This window comes from Argopecten irradians, chromosome 8 (assembly GCF_041381155.1).
Source record: "Argopecten irradians isolate NY chromosome 8, Ai_NY, whole genome shotgun sequence".
Classification (NCBI taxonomy): Eukaryota; Metazoa; Mollusca; class Bivalvia; order Pectinida; family Pectinidae; genus Argopecten; species Argopecten irradians.
Window position 1 is genome coordinate 2767459 of NC_091141.1, and position 18079 is coordinate 2785537.

At 34.5% G+C, this 18079-nt stretch overlaps 2 protein-coding genes across 2 annotated transcripts in view; one reads left to right on the forward strand and one right to left on the reverse strand.

The window, feature by feature from the left end:
* LOC138329093 (cysteine--tRNA ligase, cytoplasmic-like) overlaps positions 1-18079 on the forward strand; it is a 211417-nt gene that overhangs the window by 32240 nt on the left and 161098 nt on the right. The window lies entirely within an intron of this gene.
* The window catches only part of LOC138329092 (uncharacterized), a 149690-nt gene that overhangs the window by 23083 nt on the left and 108528 nt on the right, over positions 1-18079 (reverse strand). Inside the window, exon 3 of the mRNA XM_069275835.1 lies at positions 11192-11295. Within this exon, the coding sequence (XP_069131936.1) occupies positions 11192-11295 (104 nt within the window). The remainder of the gene's footprint in view (positions 1-11191; positions 11296-18079) is intronic.

Below are 18079 nucleotides of genomic sequence, written 5' to 3' on the forward strand. Positions count from 1 at the left end.
ATCTTATATTTAGTTTTTTACAACAGAGAAAATTAATTTTCGTCTGATTTCGCCTCCAACAGGTGAAGATTTAGGAAATGATTATTTTTTTAAATACTAGACAACCCCGAAGTCCCCTGTATCTCACTAATTTCCATGTTCTTTTTTATTTGTGACAAGATTGAAATTAACCAACTTAGAAAGCACCACGTGATAATTTACCAGGTCTGACTCACCTCAGGATAGCGAACAATAGAAGCCACCATTACACAAACTAGCCGCTACTAAAGATTAAACAGGTATCGTTACTATCAGATGTTAACATGGAATAAAGAAGATAGCTGATTAAAGTAAACGATCCTATTGGCTTCTAATTACATGTGAAAAATAACTTTGTTGAGATTTACTCCATTTAGAACGCTGCTTGAGAGAGCTAATTTATCCTGATTATGTAATGAAGGTACATTAATATCTATAAATTCAAAGGAAAAATATCATTGCACGCTAATAATACCACTATCTCCTTACCAACTTCATGGAAGTTTTAGAAAAGCTTCCTGTTGTGTTTAATGATTTAAGAGTAATTAACCTAAGACATGGTAATGATGTTGTTTTTTACTCCTTAATAATCTCATTTCTATGAAGGAGCTAGGACCAGTTAATCTCTAAGTTCAAGGATGAAATCAACCATCTTGATATATTGGTAGTACACAGTCATACTATTATTGGAATTAAATTCTGTCTTGGCAAAAAAAAAAACCCAAAACTATGACTTTTTCTTTATGTTTTTATGGAAGTTTCAAGCTGTCCTAATGTAATTATAATTTGATCAGCTTGGCTGTTTACTTACACCACTGTACCTGGTCCTGGTTTCTGAGTGAACTCTACCAATAAGTCTTTCCAGATTGTCAAGTGAACTCTACCAATAAGTCTTTCCAGATTGTCTAGTGAACTCTACCAATAAGTCATTCCCGATTGTCTAGTGAACTCTACCAATAAGTCCTGTCAGTTTGTCTAGTGAACTTTACCAATAAGTCATTCCAGATTGTCTAGTGAACTCTACCAATAAGTCATTCCAGATTGTCTAGTGAACTCTACCAATAAGTCTTTCCAGATTGTCTAGTGAACTCTACCAATAAGTCTTTCCAGATTGTCTAGTGAACTCTACCAATAAGTCTTTCCAGATTGTCAAGTGAACTCTACCAATAAGTCTTTCCAGATTGTCTAGTGAACTCTACCAATAAGTCATTCCAGATTGTCTAGTGAACTCTACCAATAAGTCTTTCCAGATTGTCAAGTGAACTCTACCAATAAGTCTTTCTAGATTGTCTAGTGAACTCTACCACTAAGTCTTTCCAGATTGTCTAGTGAACTCTACCAATAAGTCTTTCCAGATTGTCTAGTGAACTTTACCAATAAGTCTTTCCAGTTTCTATAGTGAACTCTACCAATAAGTCATTCCAGATTGTCAAGTGAACTCTACCAATAAGTCTTTCCAGATTGTCTAGTGAACTCTACCAATAAATATTTCCAGATTGTCTAGTGAACTCTACCAATAAGTATTTCCAGATTGTCTAGTGAACTCTACCAATAAGTTATTCCAGATTGTCTAGTGAACTCTACCAATAAGTATTTCCAGATTGTCTAGTGAACTCTACCAATAAGTCTTTCCAGATTGTCTAGTGAACTCTACCAATAAGTCTTTCCAGATTGTCTAGTGAACTCTACCAATAAGTCTTTCCAGATTGTCTAGTGAACTCTACCAATAAGTCATTCCAGTTTGTCAGTGAACTCTACCAATAAGTCTTTCCAGATTGTCTAGTGAACTCTACCAATAAGTCTTTCCAGATTGTCTAGTGAACTCTACCACTAAGTCTTTCCAGATTGTCTAGTGAACTCTACCAATAAGTCATTCCAGTTTGTCAGTGAACTCTACCAATAAGTCTTTCCAGATTGTCTAGTGAACTCTACCAATAAGTATTTCCAGATTGTCTAGTGAACTCTACCAATAAGTCTTTCCAGATTGTCTAGTGAACTCTACCAATAAGTCTTTCCAGATTGTCTAGTGAACTCTACCAATAAGTCTTTCCAGTTTGTCAGTGAACTCTACCAATAAGCCTTTCCAGATTGTCTAGTGAACTCTACCAATAAGTATTTCCAGATTGTCTAGTGAACTCTACCAATAAGTTATTCCAGATTGTCTAGTGAACTCTACCAATAAGTATTTCCAGATTGTCTAGTGAACTCTACCAATAAGTCTTTCCAGATTGTCTAGTGAACTCTACCAATAAGTCTTTCCAGATTGTCTAGTGAACTCTACCAATAAGTCTTTCCAGATTGTCTAGTGAACTCTACCAATAAGTCATTCCAGTTTGTCAGTGAACTCTACCAATAAGTCTTTCCAGATTGTCTAGTGAACTCTACCAATAAGTCTTTCCAGATTGTCTAGTGAACTCTACCACTAAGTCTTTCCAGATTGTCTAGTGAACTCTACCAATAAGTCATTCCAGTTTGTCAGTGAACTCTACCAATAAGTCTTTCCAGATTGTCTAGTGAACTCTACCAATAAGTATTTCCAGATTGTCTAGTGAACTCTACCAATAAGTCTTTCCAGATTGTCTAGTGAACTCTACCAATAAGTCTTTCCAGATTGTCTAGTGAACTCTACCAATAAGTCTTTCCAGTTTGTCAGTGAACTCTACCAATAAGTCTTTCCAGATTGTCTAGTGAACTCTACCAATAAGTATTTCCAGATTGTCTAGTGAACTCTACCAATAAGTCTTTCCAGATTGTCTAGTGAACTCTACCAATAAGTATTTCCAGATTGTCTAGTGAACTCTACCAATAAGTCTTTCCAGATTGTCTAGTGAACTCTACCAATAAGTCATTCCAGATTGTCTAGTGAACTCTACCAATAAGTATTTCCAGATTGTCTAGTGAACTCTACCAATAAGTCATTCCAGATTATCTAGTGAACTCTACCAATAAGTATTTCCAGATTGTCTTTGATGCTAACATGATCAGGTAGCCAATGAGATGGTAGTGTAATTGTAGATGCTATAGAGAAGGCTAGGTCGTGCCAGGTAGGCGACCGCCAATATTGCTCTATAATTAGGTAAGTACAAAGAACCTGCAGCTAATCTCTAATTTATCCTCACAAAAACAATAACGAAAAGGTCGCCTGCCGTCTTTTGATTAAGACAGCGACTGATCGATGAAACGCTATTGTCTATGTCCTTTATTGTTTGTGCCAAGAAAGACAAATAAACAGAAAAAATAAAATGCAGGAAGATGATCAGATTTTTTTTGAAAGGAGACTAAAATTCTATGAGAATGATGTACTGCTTTGTTGTTTGTGAATGAGAATGAAAATCCTACCGCGGAAAAAAACTCTCAACAATTCTATAGGTAGCTCATTGATTTTATGTGTTTTCATCTTTTCCGACATGGTGATCAATTTTGAATTTCACTTTCCTTTTCCTTTTGAAGTCCTAAATGTTAGCAGTGAATTTTGAGAATCTGTCAATTGTTGTTACTGATTTCATAGTTAGATATACACACAAAGTGCAGGCAGTAAGAGCTGTGGGAGACACATGCCATCTTGTACTTTACAAACTCAAGTAATTAGACATGATCGTGCCCCTCAGAGGACCGCTTCTTCCCTGTCCTTTTATAGTTTTTAATGCAAGAGAGCTACACATTTTTTTCTTCGCTTTTGTCTCTGGGAAAAGTTGAAGCGTGATTTTAAAGTTGATTCTTCTTGACAAAAAATGGTGGAGGTTTTAGACTTAGCATGGCCTGGCAGGTCCTCGAGGTCAGGTTTTTGTTTCTGATTAGGGCGAGTTCAGAACTCCATTATTTATTTATGTAGCTTAATGACAAATTCTAGTCTTCACCATGGGATTCCAAGATGGTGGTCAAGTCATCTCAATTAATTTTAAAATGATTCCAATTCATGGCGCTTAAAGAAACCAGATGACTACGATGATCTCTGTTGTCAGTGTCGATTAGATATCTCTCCTCAGGCCTTCTGGTCATTACAAGGGAACGTCTGCTAAGTGTATAGACACAAACTTAGTAATTGTTTAAATTGTTTTTGTGTCTAGCCTGACTTTTATGTCTCCAATAATCTTTCTGTTTTTGGTATCTAAAATAGTTCAGTATTCATTGTAAGATAAAGAAAGCACTAAGTTTATGTTGTAGGAAAGACATGCAGACGCATGTGACTTCAACCTAAAATTATCTGATATTGATCTCTTGAACCTTTTATATTAAAAGTTATGTTGTCATGCTAAAGGCAAAAACAAGAAATATTGATATTATGGTAATTCTGAAGGTAAAAAAAAAGGTCGACATTAAAATGAAAGGACAGACAAGGTTACAACTATATATTTGAGGACTGTGGTAGTGCCAATTTCACTTTGGAGATGAAAGTGGAAATTTAATCATTAGTATGATTACAAGGAGACAGTGGTGAGATTGATGGGCGTTCATGGAGGTTCTGTCAACACGACAAGCTGTTTGAGTTTATTATAAGACAGAGAGGATTTCCGTTTGAATTCCAGCCTGCCATTATGTGTACTCACTGTGACACTGTATAACCCTCAGTATCAAACACTATAGCTTTCTATTCCTTACTTGTCAAAATACCTTTTAGCTTTCATTTTTTTCCAGATCAATTATCAAAATTAGTCCCATTGAAATCAATTTTAACTTTGTACGTTCAAACACGAAAATTAATTGGTCATTAGTCGAGGCTGTTAATTAACACTTAAAACTTGCTGCATTTGTCCGATTCATTGAACAAAAAAAGAAATTCTATGATTTTCATCAAAAGTGAGAATTTTGCAAACATAATGCGACACTGGTATTATTGCTATTAGAAATTCCACTAAGCACCTGGGCCAGATGAATGTTTAGACCTCATTAGTTGGTCGCTTTGATCAGTAGGTCTAAGCTGAGGGGCATTTTTATTCTGATCAGAAAGGTTCATCATCTTTGGCCTGAAGTAGTTTCGGAGTGATCGTCTGTCTCTGTAGCTTCAACGCTTGATTGAAATTGATTAGAGGACATAGAATGACTTTGTTGACAGTGGACAAAGGTCAATTGATGTCTAAAATAGAAACGTCCTCTCTCGCTGGCCGTACAGATTTCTGGGATTCAGCATGTTGAAACATTGGAAACAAATGAAAGGGTTATTACGATAGGATTTTTAAAAATCTTTATCAATTTCCTTGTTATATATGTTTGGATAGAATAGAAAATACTATCATCATTGACGCTCCATAATAGAATATATTCAAATGATTATTCAGGTAAATTATTAGAATTAAGTTAATATAGGGCATGCACAGAACATACAATGGACTTGTATCATTTATAGAAACAAAAATGTTTCAACTCATTCCCCCCTAAAGATACATTTGAACTCTTCTGATACTAAGCTTGGGGCAGTTCATTATGACATTTCAGGGAGGAATATGAGTAAACATACTGTTACACTGGTGTTCAGGACGGCAATGCTCCTAAACTTATTGGGTACAATACAAAGATAAATGGCTGTATGTATTTTTATTTCTAAGAAATCTATACAGCCCCGAACTTTATAAAGCAAATCTGAAAATAAATTATAGTGAACTATATCAATACTGATTTGCTTTAGAAACAATTTTATACAAATGTTCATCTTTTGAAATTAACTACCTAATTACAAATCCTTTAATATGTAACCTTGCATGTACATCTAAAACAAAGACTGATGACAACGGTGCCATTCTCCACATTCTGCATGCTGTGTGTTAGAACAGGAGACATTGCTTCAGAGTTTCTGATGAGGATAATAGAATTAATGATATGGTGATAATGGTCTTCAACAGCTGGGGGTTCTCTAATAGTCGCCATGCCCTACCTCTGGAGTCCCCGCCCTGGGGACATAATCAGGGGTCGAAGTGTCCAAATATTTGTCTTGGGTCTGATTAGGAGGCCATTATGGGCACATGTAAAGTGATTTTTGAAGAGAACGGTGATGGTGTGTTTGAGGTTGAACTGTGAATGTATCTAAGGTGGAAGTGCTCTGTAATGGGGCAGTGGTGTTACATGTTCACACAAAACAAGGAGCCGGAGTTTCCCTGGAGGAAATTTGGACCTTCCTGTTACTCCAACATCCATCCTCAGTAGTCAAACTTTGGCTAGTAGACAATTAGTATAATGGACTATGGGTACTAGAATTCCTAAACAAGAATAAATGTCCTGTAATGATTTCCAAGACGTCTGCATTGAGTGGTGGAATGAAAGAAAATTTCATAATAACTGCTAATTTTTTTCCAACTTGTGGTACTGTGGTAGTTTCATCCTTTTAACATGTTTTTTCGTTATTTGCATTTTTTCCCTAAATTTCTCATTCATTATACAATCAATTTCTAATGTATTTTTGCAAAGTGAGATTCTTATTTAGATCCCTAAGACACAATTAGAGCTTTAAAAGTAGGACACCTTGATGTAAAAAAATATATTATTTGTTCATCAACCTTATAAATAAATTGATGAAATAGACATAAATGCTTGATTGCAACCAAAAATGAAAAAATAAAAAAAAATAAAAATAATGAAACAAAGTCAATGTTTCTAAAAATATACAACTAGAAATGTCGCTACTTTTGTCCCTAAAAGTCATGAATATATCAAAAAATTGTGTTTGATTGCATTTTTCTTGAAAGTTAGCTTGCTTAAAATGTTTCTTCATGTATATATGCCCTAACAATTTTGGAACATTTTTGACATAAACAAATATTTAACACCAAGTAGAACAAATGAATTTTGGTGATTCATCTTAATATCTGCCGCAAATACATGGACGATATACGTGGATCAATACACCAGAGCAATATATGGATTTTCAGGAGGGGAATAATTAACTTAATATAGTGAAGGGCCAGTTATTTTAGCCCCAAGTGGTCAGCTAACATTCTGCTTTCTATTGAGATAAATATGTTATGAATATTTACTTGCAGCGATTCAAGGAGATACAAATAAGTTGTGTATGGTTGGTTTGACTCGTTTGTCTGGTCAATGTGGCAGTTTATTACATTTGTTTATTGGAGGGAATCATTTGTGGTCAATTTGGGGCTGATCTCTTTGTATGGAGCTGGAAGGGAATGGGTTACAGAGAAATCATGTTAGGCTGCAGATCTGATTGTAAGGAAAATATCGATAAAAAAAACAATTTTGGGGATGAAAAATGGCTGCAGGAATGACATAATCATAATCATATATATATATAAAAAAAAGCATTTAGAAACTGAAAATTGAAGTCAATGTAGGTTAACTGGTTTATTCAAATGTATTTGGTGATATTTAAGAATTCTCCAAATGTGTTCTGTACTAATTTAATTATTACATAGAAATGTTCATTATATCTAAATGGTAAAGGAAAAAAACACATAGTGGGGTTTGATTTACATGTTCATGAAATTTTATTAAGGCAGCAAAAACTTTTAAATTCAGAAGCGATATGTTTTCGTGAAAATTTGATATATCGGAGGATGGATTGGTAATTTTTTGTTCATCCGTTACTATTCAGTCACAATTATGAGTTATCATTGTACAATTACATCATATCACCAACCGTATCTAGGATTGTTGGGAGGGAAAAAACTCCCACAATGCAATACAAAAATAGTGTGTAATCAGACGGTAATTGAACACATTGATGCATGGCCGCCTCGTCATGTTGTGATGTTTGATAAGTCACTGTATCGCCGAGCCGATTGGATTTGACAGCCACCAGTTGCTGTGGGTTGTTTTTTTCTGCTACATGCTCTCATAATGGACATCATTTGCACTGGTTTCTCAGCCATCTCTGTTTGATTTGGTTATACAAAATTTATTGATATCGCCTGTGATAGTTTTTATGTTTTTTCTCAACATGGATACGAACAAACCAGTTTTGGTCATTTATGTATGTGATGTATTGGTCCCGTTTTGATTCTACGTCCATTTTGTTGTTACAAAAATGAAAACTTTATCACCCTGTTGATTCTGTGTGGAGACAGATACTGGTGGTCGATATACCGAAAATGAGATGGCTTCTACTATACTTTCATGAAGAGATATTGAAGCAGCTACGTATCATTACCGTCAACTTTTTTTTTTGGTTTCTGACCACAATGATAGACTTTAATTTCAAACAAAATGAAGTCTTAGTCCCCGGGGTGCTATCTGTATATTTCAGAGTGTACAATTCACTTCCTAATTAATTTGTATGATTGAGGATCGTAGCTCCTGAAGGCTTCTCAGGGTGAGTGGTATGGTTGCTGAATACGTAAACTAAGGCGTAATCGAGATGGAAACAGAGTGTTTCTGTTGGTATATGCTCTCTACCTAGAGAACAATCTGCTTTGAGCTGTGGAAGCTTACCAAGGTGTGATACGCCATTCAGACTTAGTTTGAGCGAGTGTGAAAGCAAGCTGAATGGGCTATTGTCATGCTATGGCTGGCTGAAGGGAACACATTACGATTTTACAAAATGAATATGGTTCATTTTTTGACTGAAATATTTTTAGATCATCAAAGGGAGTATTTGTATTGGTGGATAATTTCACAATTCAACGCATTGAAGTGAAGGTTACCTTTTCTGTATTGTATCAAACGTGATAAATTCTATCAGCAGGAATTATATATGTAAAAGGAGCCACATTGTCACCGAGGGGTTAAGCGATTACGTAAAAGGGGCCACGTTAAATTTAATTGTCACCGGGGGTTAAGCGGTTACATTGATGTTACAGATGAGATTTAAACTTCCCAGAAAGTAATTTTTTTATTTTCTATTGATCAATAATTACATGAAGTAATGAATTTGATTTTAAACAAGAAATATAGAAATTATCTTTTCTTCTGAAGAAGACTTTGTTCATTATTTGTTTTTGAGCAAAATCTGAGAATCATATAAATTTCTATCGAGAAATTCATAAACTGACAAACATTTTAAAAATATTATTTTTTCATAATATACGACCATTTTTGTTGCTGTTTATTTGTTTTGTTCGGGTGGGTTTTTTTTCTTCTAAATTTTCCTTCAATCAATACAGTAAAAAACTGGTTTACATTTACTCTGGTAATTATGGTTTATGGCTTTCACTTAAAAAATCAAATTACATAATATTGTTAGAAAGACCAGAATTAACGTATTGTAAAAACAATCATAGCTGGGAGGAAACAAGCTTCTCACTGACTCGTTTGTGTAATTTCCCAGAAAATCAGTAAAACTCTTGATTAAAATGTAAATTTTTCTGCAGGCTATTTGTAAGGATATTTTCTGATGCAGTTGGAGCAGAAAATTCAATTTGAGAGATTGTTCGATAGGGTAAGGCGACTTCATGCTCTTCAATAATGACAGGAAGTTCATTCTCTGATAAACAAATATTTGTTTGATTCCAGATATATCAAAAATTTTCATAATTAACTTCATTTCTTGTAAAATTGCATTAAAGTTACATGTTATGAAGTTTATGCATTACACAACTGTTGAGCTCCATTTATTTTCTGAATCAGAGCTATCAGTTTGGGTTCTGATGGAGACGTAGGTGTAATGCATTAGGCTTAGCTGGGAAGTCTGAACCAATTGTAAATCATAATCTTACGATCTCTCTCATTATGAAAATGTTTAAGTCAAGGAATATGGATGTGCTTGGTGTAGAATAATGCATTGTGATACCCCAGAACACAGTATAAGGCAAGGGATGCATTCTCATTAGAGTATAGAGATGAAATATGGATCACATTTAGACTTTGAATAATTTTGTAATCAGCATATTAATTTGAAATAGGGATTCTTTTCTCCATGTGACGCTGATGGAACTGCAGCGAACTTCTAACAAATTAGAGTTAAAATATCAGCAAAATGATGGATGCTACAGTCGTAAAATTCAGGAAGGAGTTTGAAACAAATTAGTGAAAAAAAGACATGATTAGTTTGATCAGAAGACACAAAATTCAGATGCATAAATAAATAATGGAGGTCTTACTATAGGTAATTTAATGTTTCTGACATTTTTGGACAGGTTGAAATATGTGTACTTGTCGCCAGTGTAAACACTGTATCGCTGATGGTGGGTGTGATTAGTGGGTATGATTAGTGTAGGAACTGGACAATGTGTCACCGACCAGAAACATCTGCACCACAGTGTAATGGGTACACTTCAGATCAACACTCCAACCTCCAATGCCAAGAATTAATTACATAAAAATGAGTTTAAATATCTTGAGAGGTACTGGACAAATGTACAGAGATAGATCATGTCAGTACCGGTGTTGTCTATCACCAGGAAGGTGCACCTGCTCTGACACTCCTGTGTCTGGTCCATCATCAGCAAATCACCACAACCTTTTGTGATATCTACTGAAGACATGTTGATGATATGACAAGCTTTGTCCATCAAAGCGATTACCAGACTTCTCTAACGCAGGATTAGATTAACCCGGACATGTCTTTGTGTTCCTGTTCGGACCACTTATTCATAAGATGTTTTTCCTGAGTAATATCCGCCATAATGCTAGAGTAACCATATATCTCCCCCAGTCTATCCGTACAGTAAACAAGGATTGTTTTAAATGTTTGCTCATTGAGGATACCATGGATTACAATCAAACACCTGTTGTTGTTGAATCAGTTTGTCACCTTAATTAGGTTGATTAAGAACTTTTGTCATTGATCTCCCTTTTATTGACTGTGTTACCAAAAAAATCCTTTTGTCTATCTTATGTTTGACTCCATGTCGATAGTGTATTTCTAGTTTCATCCCTAAACTTAACACAGGTCATCAATAAAAATCTATCAAACACAGAATTATGCCTGGAGAGTAATTTAACACATTCTTTATCCTCCTATAAAATTCTGTAGACACTTTTGAACTTTTCTATTTCAGAAGCTGGACCAGTTCATTATAGTTTTAAGGGATGAAAGGGTTAGGGTGTTGGCATTTGTTGGTTTTTGTTGCCTAAAACTGAAATTGGTTTCCATACTGAATTGTAAATTACTGTAAACTTATGTATTTTGTGGTAATCAAATTTTAGTGCAAAAATTAAATTTTGAATTAGTTAGTGCAATTGTGAATTCAAGAATATGAACCAGTTGCAATAGTAACAAAAAGCACAAAAAATCTGTTTAGCACTAAAATAGTGCTATTTTACATAGTATGAGGGTTAGATGTCTTACCATTGCCTGTATCCCTGCTATCCAGCCATTTAGATCATATATAGGGAGTGCTTTGGTGTCATCCTTCTGCTTGTACAGAAAACCATGGTAATTGCCAGAATTTGCTGCAAAGAAAAAAATGAAAATATTTTTCAAGATTTTAATACATTTCAAAAATCAGGTCTATTGTTAGGAGAAAATTTAGAACAATATTGCTAAGCTAAGAACACAATGCGTTTCCCCCTCCTGTGCTGCGGAAATGACAGACAGAGAATTTTTTTTGTTTTTGTTTCATCATCATAAAATTTTGCTGAATTATTATGGGCCATTGGAAACGTCTTTGTTTCATTTCTGTAGCAAACATTGGTGTATTTGGTTTCGTAACTTGTATTGTTTTCCCTGTGTTAGAGTCCCCATGATTAATCAAATCTATTCTAACTTGATGATAAAACCCAGGATACATTGTTCTTGACTTGTGCAAGTAATCAGTTTTTGATCAGGTTGACAAAAAAAATTTCTCTAATCTGTGATGAAAAAAGGACCCAAAACACTATGATGAAAAAAGGACCCAAAACACTATCACCATAGCGATGAAGCATCTAAGTGATCATGTTGAAAATACTTGAGACCACCAAGCTCTATTATAACCCTGATGATAGACAGTTTATGTCCATATATGGTCACAAGGTGGGAAGCTAATAGCTATTTTGTAGATTTTTCATTAAATTTATGTGAGTAAGCTTGATAGTTAGACTAGAACTGACCTATCCGTGCTAGTACTCAGCTAATTGAGATGCACTTTACTCTGCCATAATAGACCAAGTGTAAATGGCTCTCACAGCAACACTGCGGAAAATTACTATAAAAATGCTTAAAAAATCCTGATTGCGATTTTCTATCTCTGACCTGTTACATCAGTCTCCTTCAGGAGTTCTTAAGATGTTCCAGCAAATGCATTATAGCTATATCTGGTCTGGGATACACCTAAGCACACCACATGCACATTTTACAGAAACTAAGTAGATTGTTTCCATCAAATATTGATAAAGCCACATGGTCGTAAACAGCATATTTCCCCAATATCCGGGTATACATAAATTATTCCTTATATCTGTTCGTCTTCATATTCTAATTGCTCATTTCTTTTTCGAACTCTTCAGTTCTTTGCTTCGGAAAAGCTTTTAAGGTTAAGGAATAACAATTAAAAGGATAAAAATTTGAGAAATATTTGAAGGCAATTGGTGGAATGTCCTATGGGTTTGACTTTGAATGTGTGTGTAGGTATAGACTTTGTAATTATAACTCCCTAGGACATTCTATTCCTTCCCGTTTTCTATCGCCATGGTGACTAATATTCCACAGAACCTGGTAATATGAACTTGTATTTTATGCTTCCAGCAAGAAATGCAATCAAGGTAATTCCGAAAAACTTGGTAGGAACAAAATAATGTATATCATATATTTCTCTTGGAGACATGAAATTGTAGCTTTAGTCGTGGTATGATTAGAAAAGCTACAAGGAAGAAATAGCTTTGTCACCACAGAGAATGGGAAATCACCAACATTTACAGCTAATAGTGGGAAAATATTTTTATATCTTGAAAACGAGTGTTTGATCTGTTCATTGGTATTGATCCTGATATTTAAGATAGAGTTAATGTTTGTATCGTAATGTTCCCTCTAGGAGGGAGAAAAAGATGCTATCGTAGTAAACGTCCTCTCTCGGGCCTTGCTCTGTACAGTTAGATTGAATTACAAAGATGTGCTTTCTATAAATATTTATGTTTGTTACTAAATCTTTGCTACACTTGTTGTGTGGCGCTGACTGTCGAAGGTCCCCCCTGAGACTGTAGCCCTCAATATAAGGGTAAAGCAAGCCTAGATTTCTTCTTCTATATGTATGATGATGGCTGAAAAATACAGGCCAAAGATGTCTTCTGAGACTCTGTCACAGACTCTGGCAAAGGAGCAAACGAACAATACCAATCGTTTACTATTTACATCTAGATAGCCTACTTAATGAATTGTATAATTAGTTATCTTAGAAATGGACACAATTGTCTTCTATTGTGATGTTGATATTTACTAAGATAGTTGGAACATTTGTACCCTTTCATGTTATCTGATTCATAGTCATATCATCTTGGTGAAGAATTAACAGTTTTAAACCAGAGCTCTTTGAACATAATTGCACTTTCAGATGTAAATAAGTGTATGACAAAACTTTGTGGTAAGGTTTGGAAGGTTCTATGATGCCAAGAAAGTGTGAGATATTTTCGCTTGAGATTATTGCTCAGCATAAAAGTGGAGTGGGACAACTAGCTTGCCCTTTCACATCCTATAATGTAATTTACTTGGGTCAGGTGTGATTGTTTGATGGCACTGCTTCAATGAGAGAGCACTATTACAAGGAGACACAAATATACTGCAGCCTCCCAAAACATAAAGACATTGACACACCACAACACATTGCACACATGTGAGCACATGTGTAATAAAATTAGGGTTGGGGTAAAAAATTAGGGTTGGTCGGGTAACCCTTAACAGACATATTTTTTTTTTTGCCTCATAGGACTTATCAACGGAGAACACAGATCCAACTCAATATGCCACTCAACATCATTGGGCAGTATAGGGTTGTATGGTGCATACAGTGTACTTGATGCTGGCCAATCCATAAATGTACTTTGATATTTGTCACATATCAACGATCAGTTTAGGTATGGCTTCCTCCGACAGCCGTAAGGCGAACGCATATCACTGACATTGACATGGGTATTCCTTGATAACACAATTGATGGAGAATAAGTTGATCAAATTAAATGAAGTTGACTAATGGAGAAGCATTTGTTTGATAACCTGATACAATATAGATCTGCACAGCTTGTGTACCTGGTCACCCATCAACGAGGACGCCATGTCAGTAGATTATCACCTGTCATCATAAACTATTTTAAAATTTTGTTTGTAAACAATCAATTTGGACCTTTGATAGGGCCAGGAGGCATGAAGACCATGATGTCGGATAACTGATAGAACAATCTCCATTACTTGTAAAATCTCGAGGGACATCATCAACATAGACTCGTCAGAATCATTAGTCATGGAGAAATCACTATCTACATAGTAATCAAGTGATTGTTGTTTATGTTCTCTGAAAACCTCCGTTAGATGTAGCTATTGTTTGGTGTCGGGTTTGGAAGTATTGCGAAGAATTGTTAATACTGGAAAATTGTTTCCAACTTTTATATCATCATAACTTATCCATTATGAGTGATAGATGTGACTGTAATTAAGAATTTAAAAATATTTGCATTAAAAGTACATACACATATATACAGCAATATGTATGGAAACATCTCAATAAACAACTTTTAATGACATTACAATAAAGTTTGATTGATATATCATAATCAATAGCATAAAACCTATAAAGAAGTGTAATTCAATTATACAGTTTCAATAATTGATGGGCTTATTAATGAAATCCAAAATGTTTACATTTCCAACAAAAGAATTATGTGCCATTGTCACACAGCTGGAGGTATCACTGTAAATATCCATTGTGAAATTGATGCATGGCCTGTATGCATTCTCTATAGTTCGAGTTTAATCCAAATTCCCATCGCGATCATTACAAACCTGCAGCGGATGATATGACATGCTTATAATGATTTATGGCTAAGGTGATATATTTTCTCTAATATTTCCCGTAACATTTTGCAACATTGTCTATTAATGCCATATTCAGTAAATTAATTGATCATCGGCAGCAAATTTCATTTCCGTTACTTTCCCTGGGTTTTTAATTTCCTTCCGAGATGTTCTGCTGTATAGGAAATCTACACATTATATAATGTATAAACTTTAATATACTATTAATGGATTAAAATTTTGAAACAAAATGTTGTAAAATACAAAAAGAAAATCTGCAAGACAATATTGTGGTTAAAATTAAAAAAAAAAAAAAAAGAAAAAAAAAATTATCTCATTACAGAATCGTGAAATTCCATTTCTGGTTTGATTCTGATGAGAACAATATATACCTTCCAGGGGAGGGTTTTACCCTGTGTAAATCTAAACATGGTAGTGTATAGTGCCATGTGATCTTTTACAGTAGAAAACGATCCTCTATAGCATTGTACTGTTAGTCGAGAGTTCATATAAACTCTTAATCTCTTGCTAAGAAAAGGAATTAGAATTTGTTGTAAAGCACCGACTGAAAACAGATGTAGAAGCTCTATTTTAGCTGTAGCAGCATTAAAATGGGATGCTGAGATTCTTCTCTGTCATTGGTTCAACACTAGGCACACGTCTTCCGTGTATTTTCAGCAGGAAAGCCATTCATGTGTTCCTCTACTTCCTATCTTATGGCTCTTCCTATTGAATTTGATTCTCAATGAACAGCACTTCATAATACAGTGATAAATGATGCTAGTATGATATTGCCTGTGGTGATATCACAAAAAAGGATTTGCATGTGTTCAAATATAATGTCTTTTTGAATGTGAACAAAATGTAAAGGATATTATAAGTTATCATTGATACAATATTTTGTTTCCTAATCATGTACTAAGAAGGAAAATGTGATGTTTTCTTTCTGCGCTGGAAATTTGTGAACAAGGTGGAGAGGGAGGGGGGGGGGGAGTGGAAAAAAATCAATAAAGATCTCGTTTAGAAACATGGAATATGGCTGTTTGTAGAAATCGGCCATTGTCAAGCACGTAATCCTTTCTTAAGAAAACAGACAAAACAGTTTTGTGAAAATGAAATAAAAACATGGCCAGGATGGTAATCGGACCACTAGGGAGTCTGGATTCCTCCGTTGCGACTGAACGGGAGTGTCTTTCTGATTTACAGTTCTATCCTGAGCAGAGGTAGGACCCACCAAAGGCAATAACACGTACACCGTGCATTACACGGCAATTATACCGGGCACATACATCCACAAGTCTGTTTCACAACGCTTTTGAAAACTGTATATAAATTGCTTAATTATCGCCGTTTGGCTATGCTGCACACAACTCACTAACAATTACCAAAACTATCTATATTTGATATTGTAGTCTATCATCCATTTTGAATGCATACGCTGAAAATTAAATCATATTTTCATGTGTTGTAAATAGCTTTTATAAAGGGTGCATTAAATGAATGTATTTCAATAGGTCATGAAATCATTTGTGTAAATATTGAATACAACAATACCATATTGTTTGCTGTGATGTCTGGATGGTATTCATGATCAGAAATAGTCCAAAAATTTACAGCTTCAAATTTTCATCATTATTTTTGTATCATTTCAAACTTATTACACAACATTAACTTAACCTATCTACATTGAGGTTACAGAATATTTATTTACAGAAATCATTCTAATTATGTCCACAATGTATACACCAACAATAGTTACATATCATTATCAAAAAGATATTGATTCATCCTTCAGGGGAATTAACTCTGTATCAGTAATATGACAAAAAAACCCACCTTGATTTTAAAATTTTATTCAAATGACTGGTATTTGAAATTCGTAAAGTTTTAGACTGGTATTTGAAATTCGGTAAAAATTTACTGATATCAATTTGAGGTGTGTATGCCATTTTTCATCTAAGACTTAAAAGTCTATTAATAGGAGATTTCAGAAGAGATGGCGTGACGTCACAGAAAGTTTACATCCGGGTCCTCAAAGGTACAAACACAGTATGGCGACTGATAAAAGCAATAACAGATATGTACATCCCTGCTTCATAATCGATACTTTGTCAAAAGTTTACGCATTCATACTTGCAAATTCTTATTTTGAAATGGTTTCTTATTGTTTCACAGGTTACGGATGTTAACATTTTTATATTTTCATTTGTTTATTGCTAAATTTTAGTGTCGAAGCCACCTATCGAAGCGCTGTCGGGCCATCACACGTAGGCCTACCCGATTTTGTTCATATGTATAAATTCAGGTTGTGAAAAGGTGTTTATGAAAATATGATCTATTTCAATGTATAATGTTTCTGTTATACATGAAAAACTGTTCACAATACGATATGATATAAACAAAACATGAACCACCTGACCAGACTACGGCCGCTCGTGTATGGCTTCGTCGCTGGTAGATCACCGCAGGCCACAGCATTGTTGGGGAAATAAATCATATTTATAAATACCAACACTTTTATCTCAAAAAGTACTTGTTTAAGATATATATTCGTTATTTAATATGTACATGTTGTTTTAATGGAATACTCTTGTATCATAACAAAATTACAAATAGTAATTAAACTACTGTTTTACACGTACACGTATGGCTGCCGATCTCGTAAAATAATATGGTGAATTTCATGCTGCAGATTTCATTTTCAATATTTCATTTTCAGCCGCTTTTATGCGATGGATTGCTATGTTAAGTCTCAAACTATAATTGGAATACATATTAGGTAGACTTCATTTAAATTGATATAATTTACAGATCGTAGTACTGTAAATGCCGATACATTGAGCACGGCTTCGAGAATCCTAAATACTCAAAGTTTTGTTTAAAAATATGATAAAAAGAACCTACAAACTGACTCATTTGTATGTTATAAACTAAATCCCAAAATTGATGACAAAAAATAACCAAAATACGTAATTTAATGACACTGAAAATGGACGAAATTCGGGTTCTCGGCTGTACTGTAATGGCTGCCGTGGGCTTGGGGTAATCTACGAAAGCAAATGTTTAATTTTGCACTAATCACACATCGTAAAGTGTTTTATCAAGAAACACTTCGAAAACAGTAATTGCTTATAATTATATTTTGAGGGACTTTGAATTTAATTTGTAATTTCAAGTTGATATTTGCAATATATCTGTCAATGTTTATACGTAATGGCGACCGTGTTTTCTCGTAGCGGTCGAAAATGGAGTATA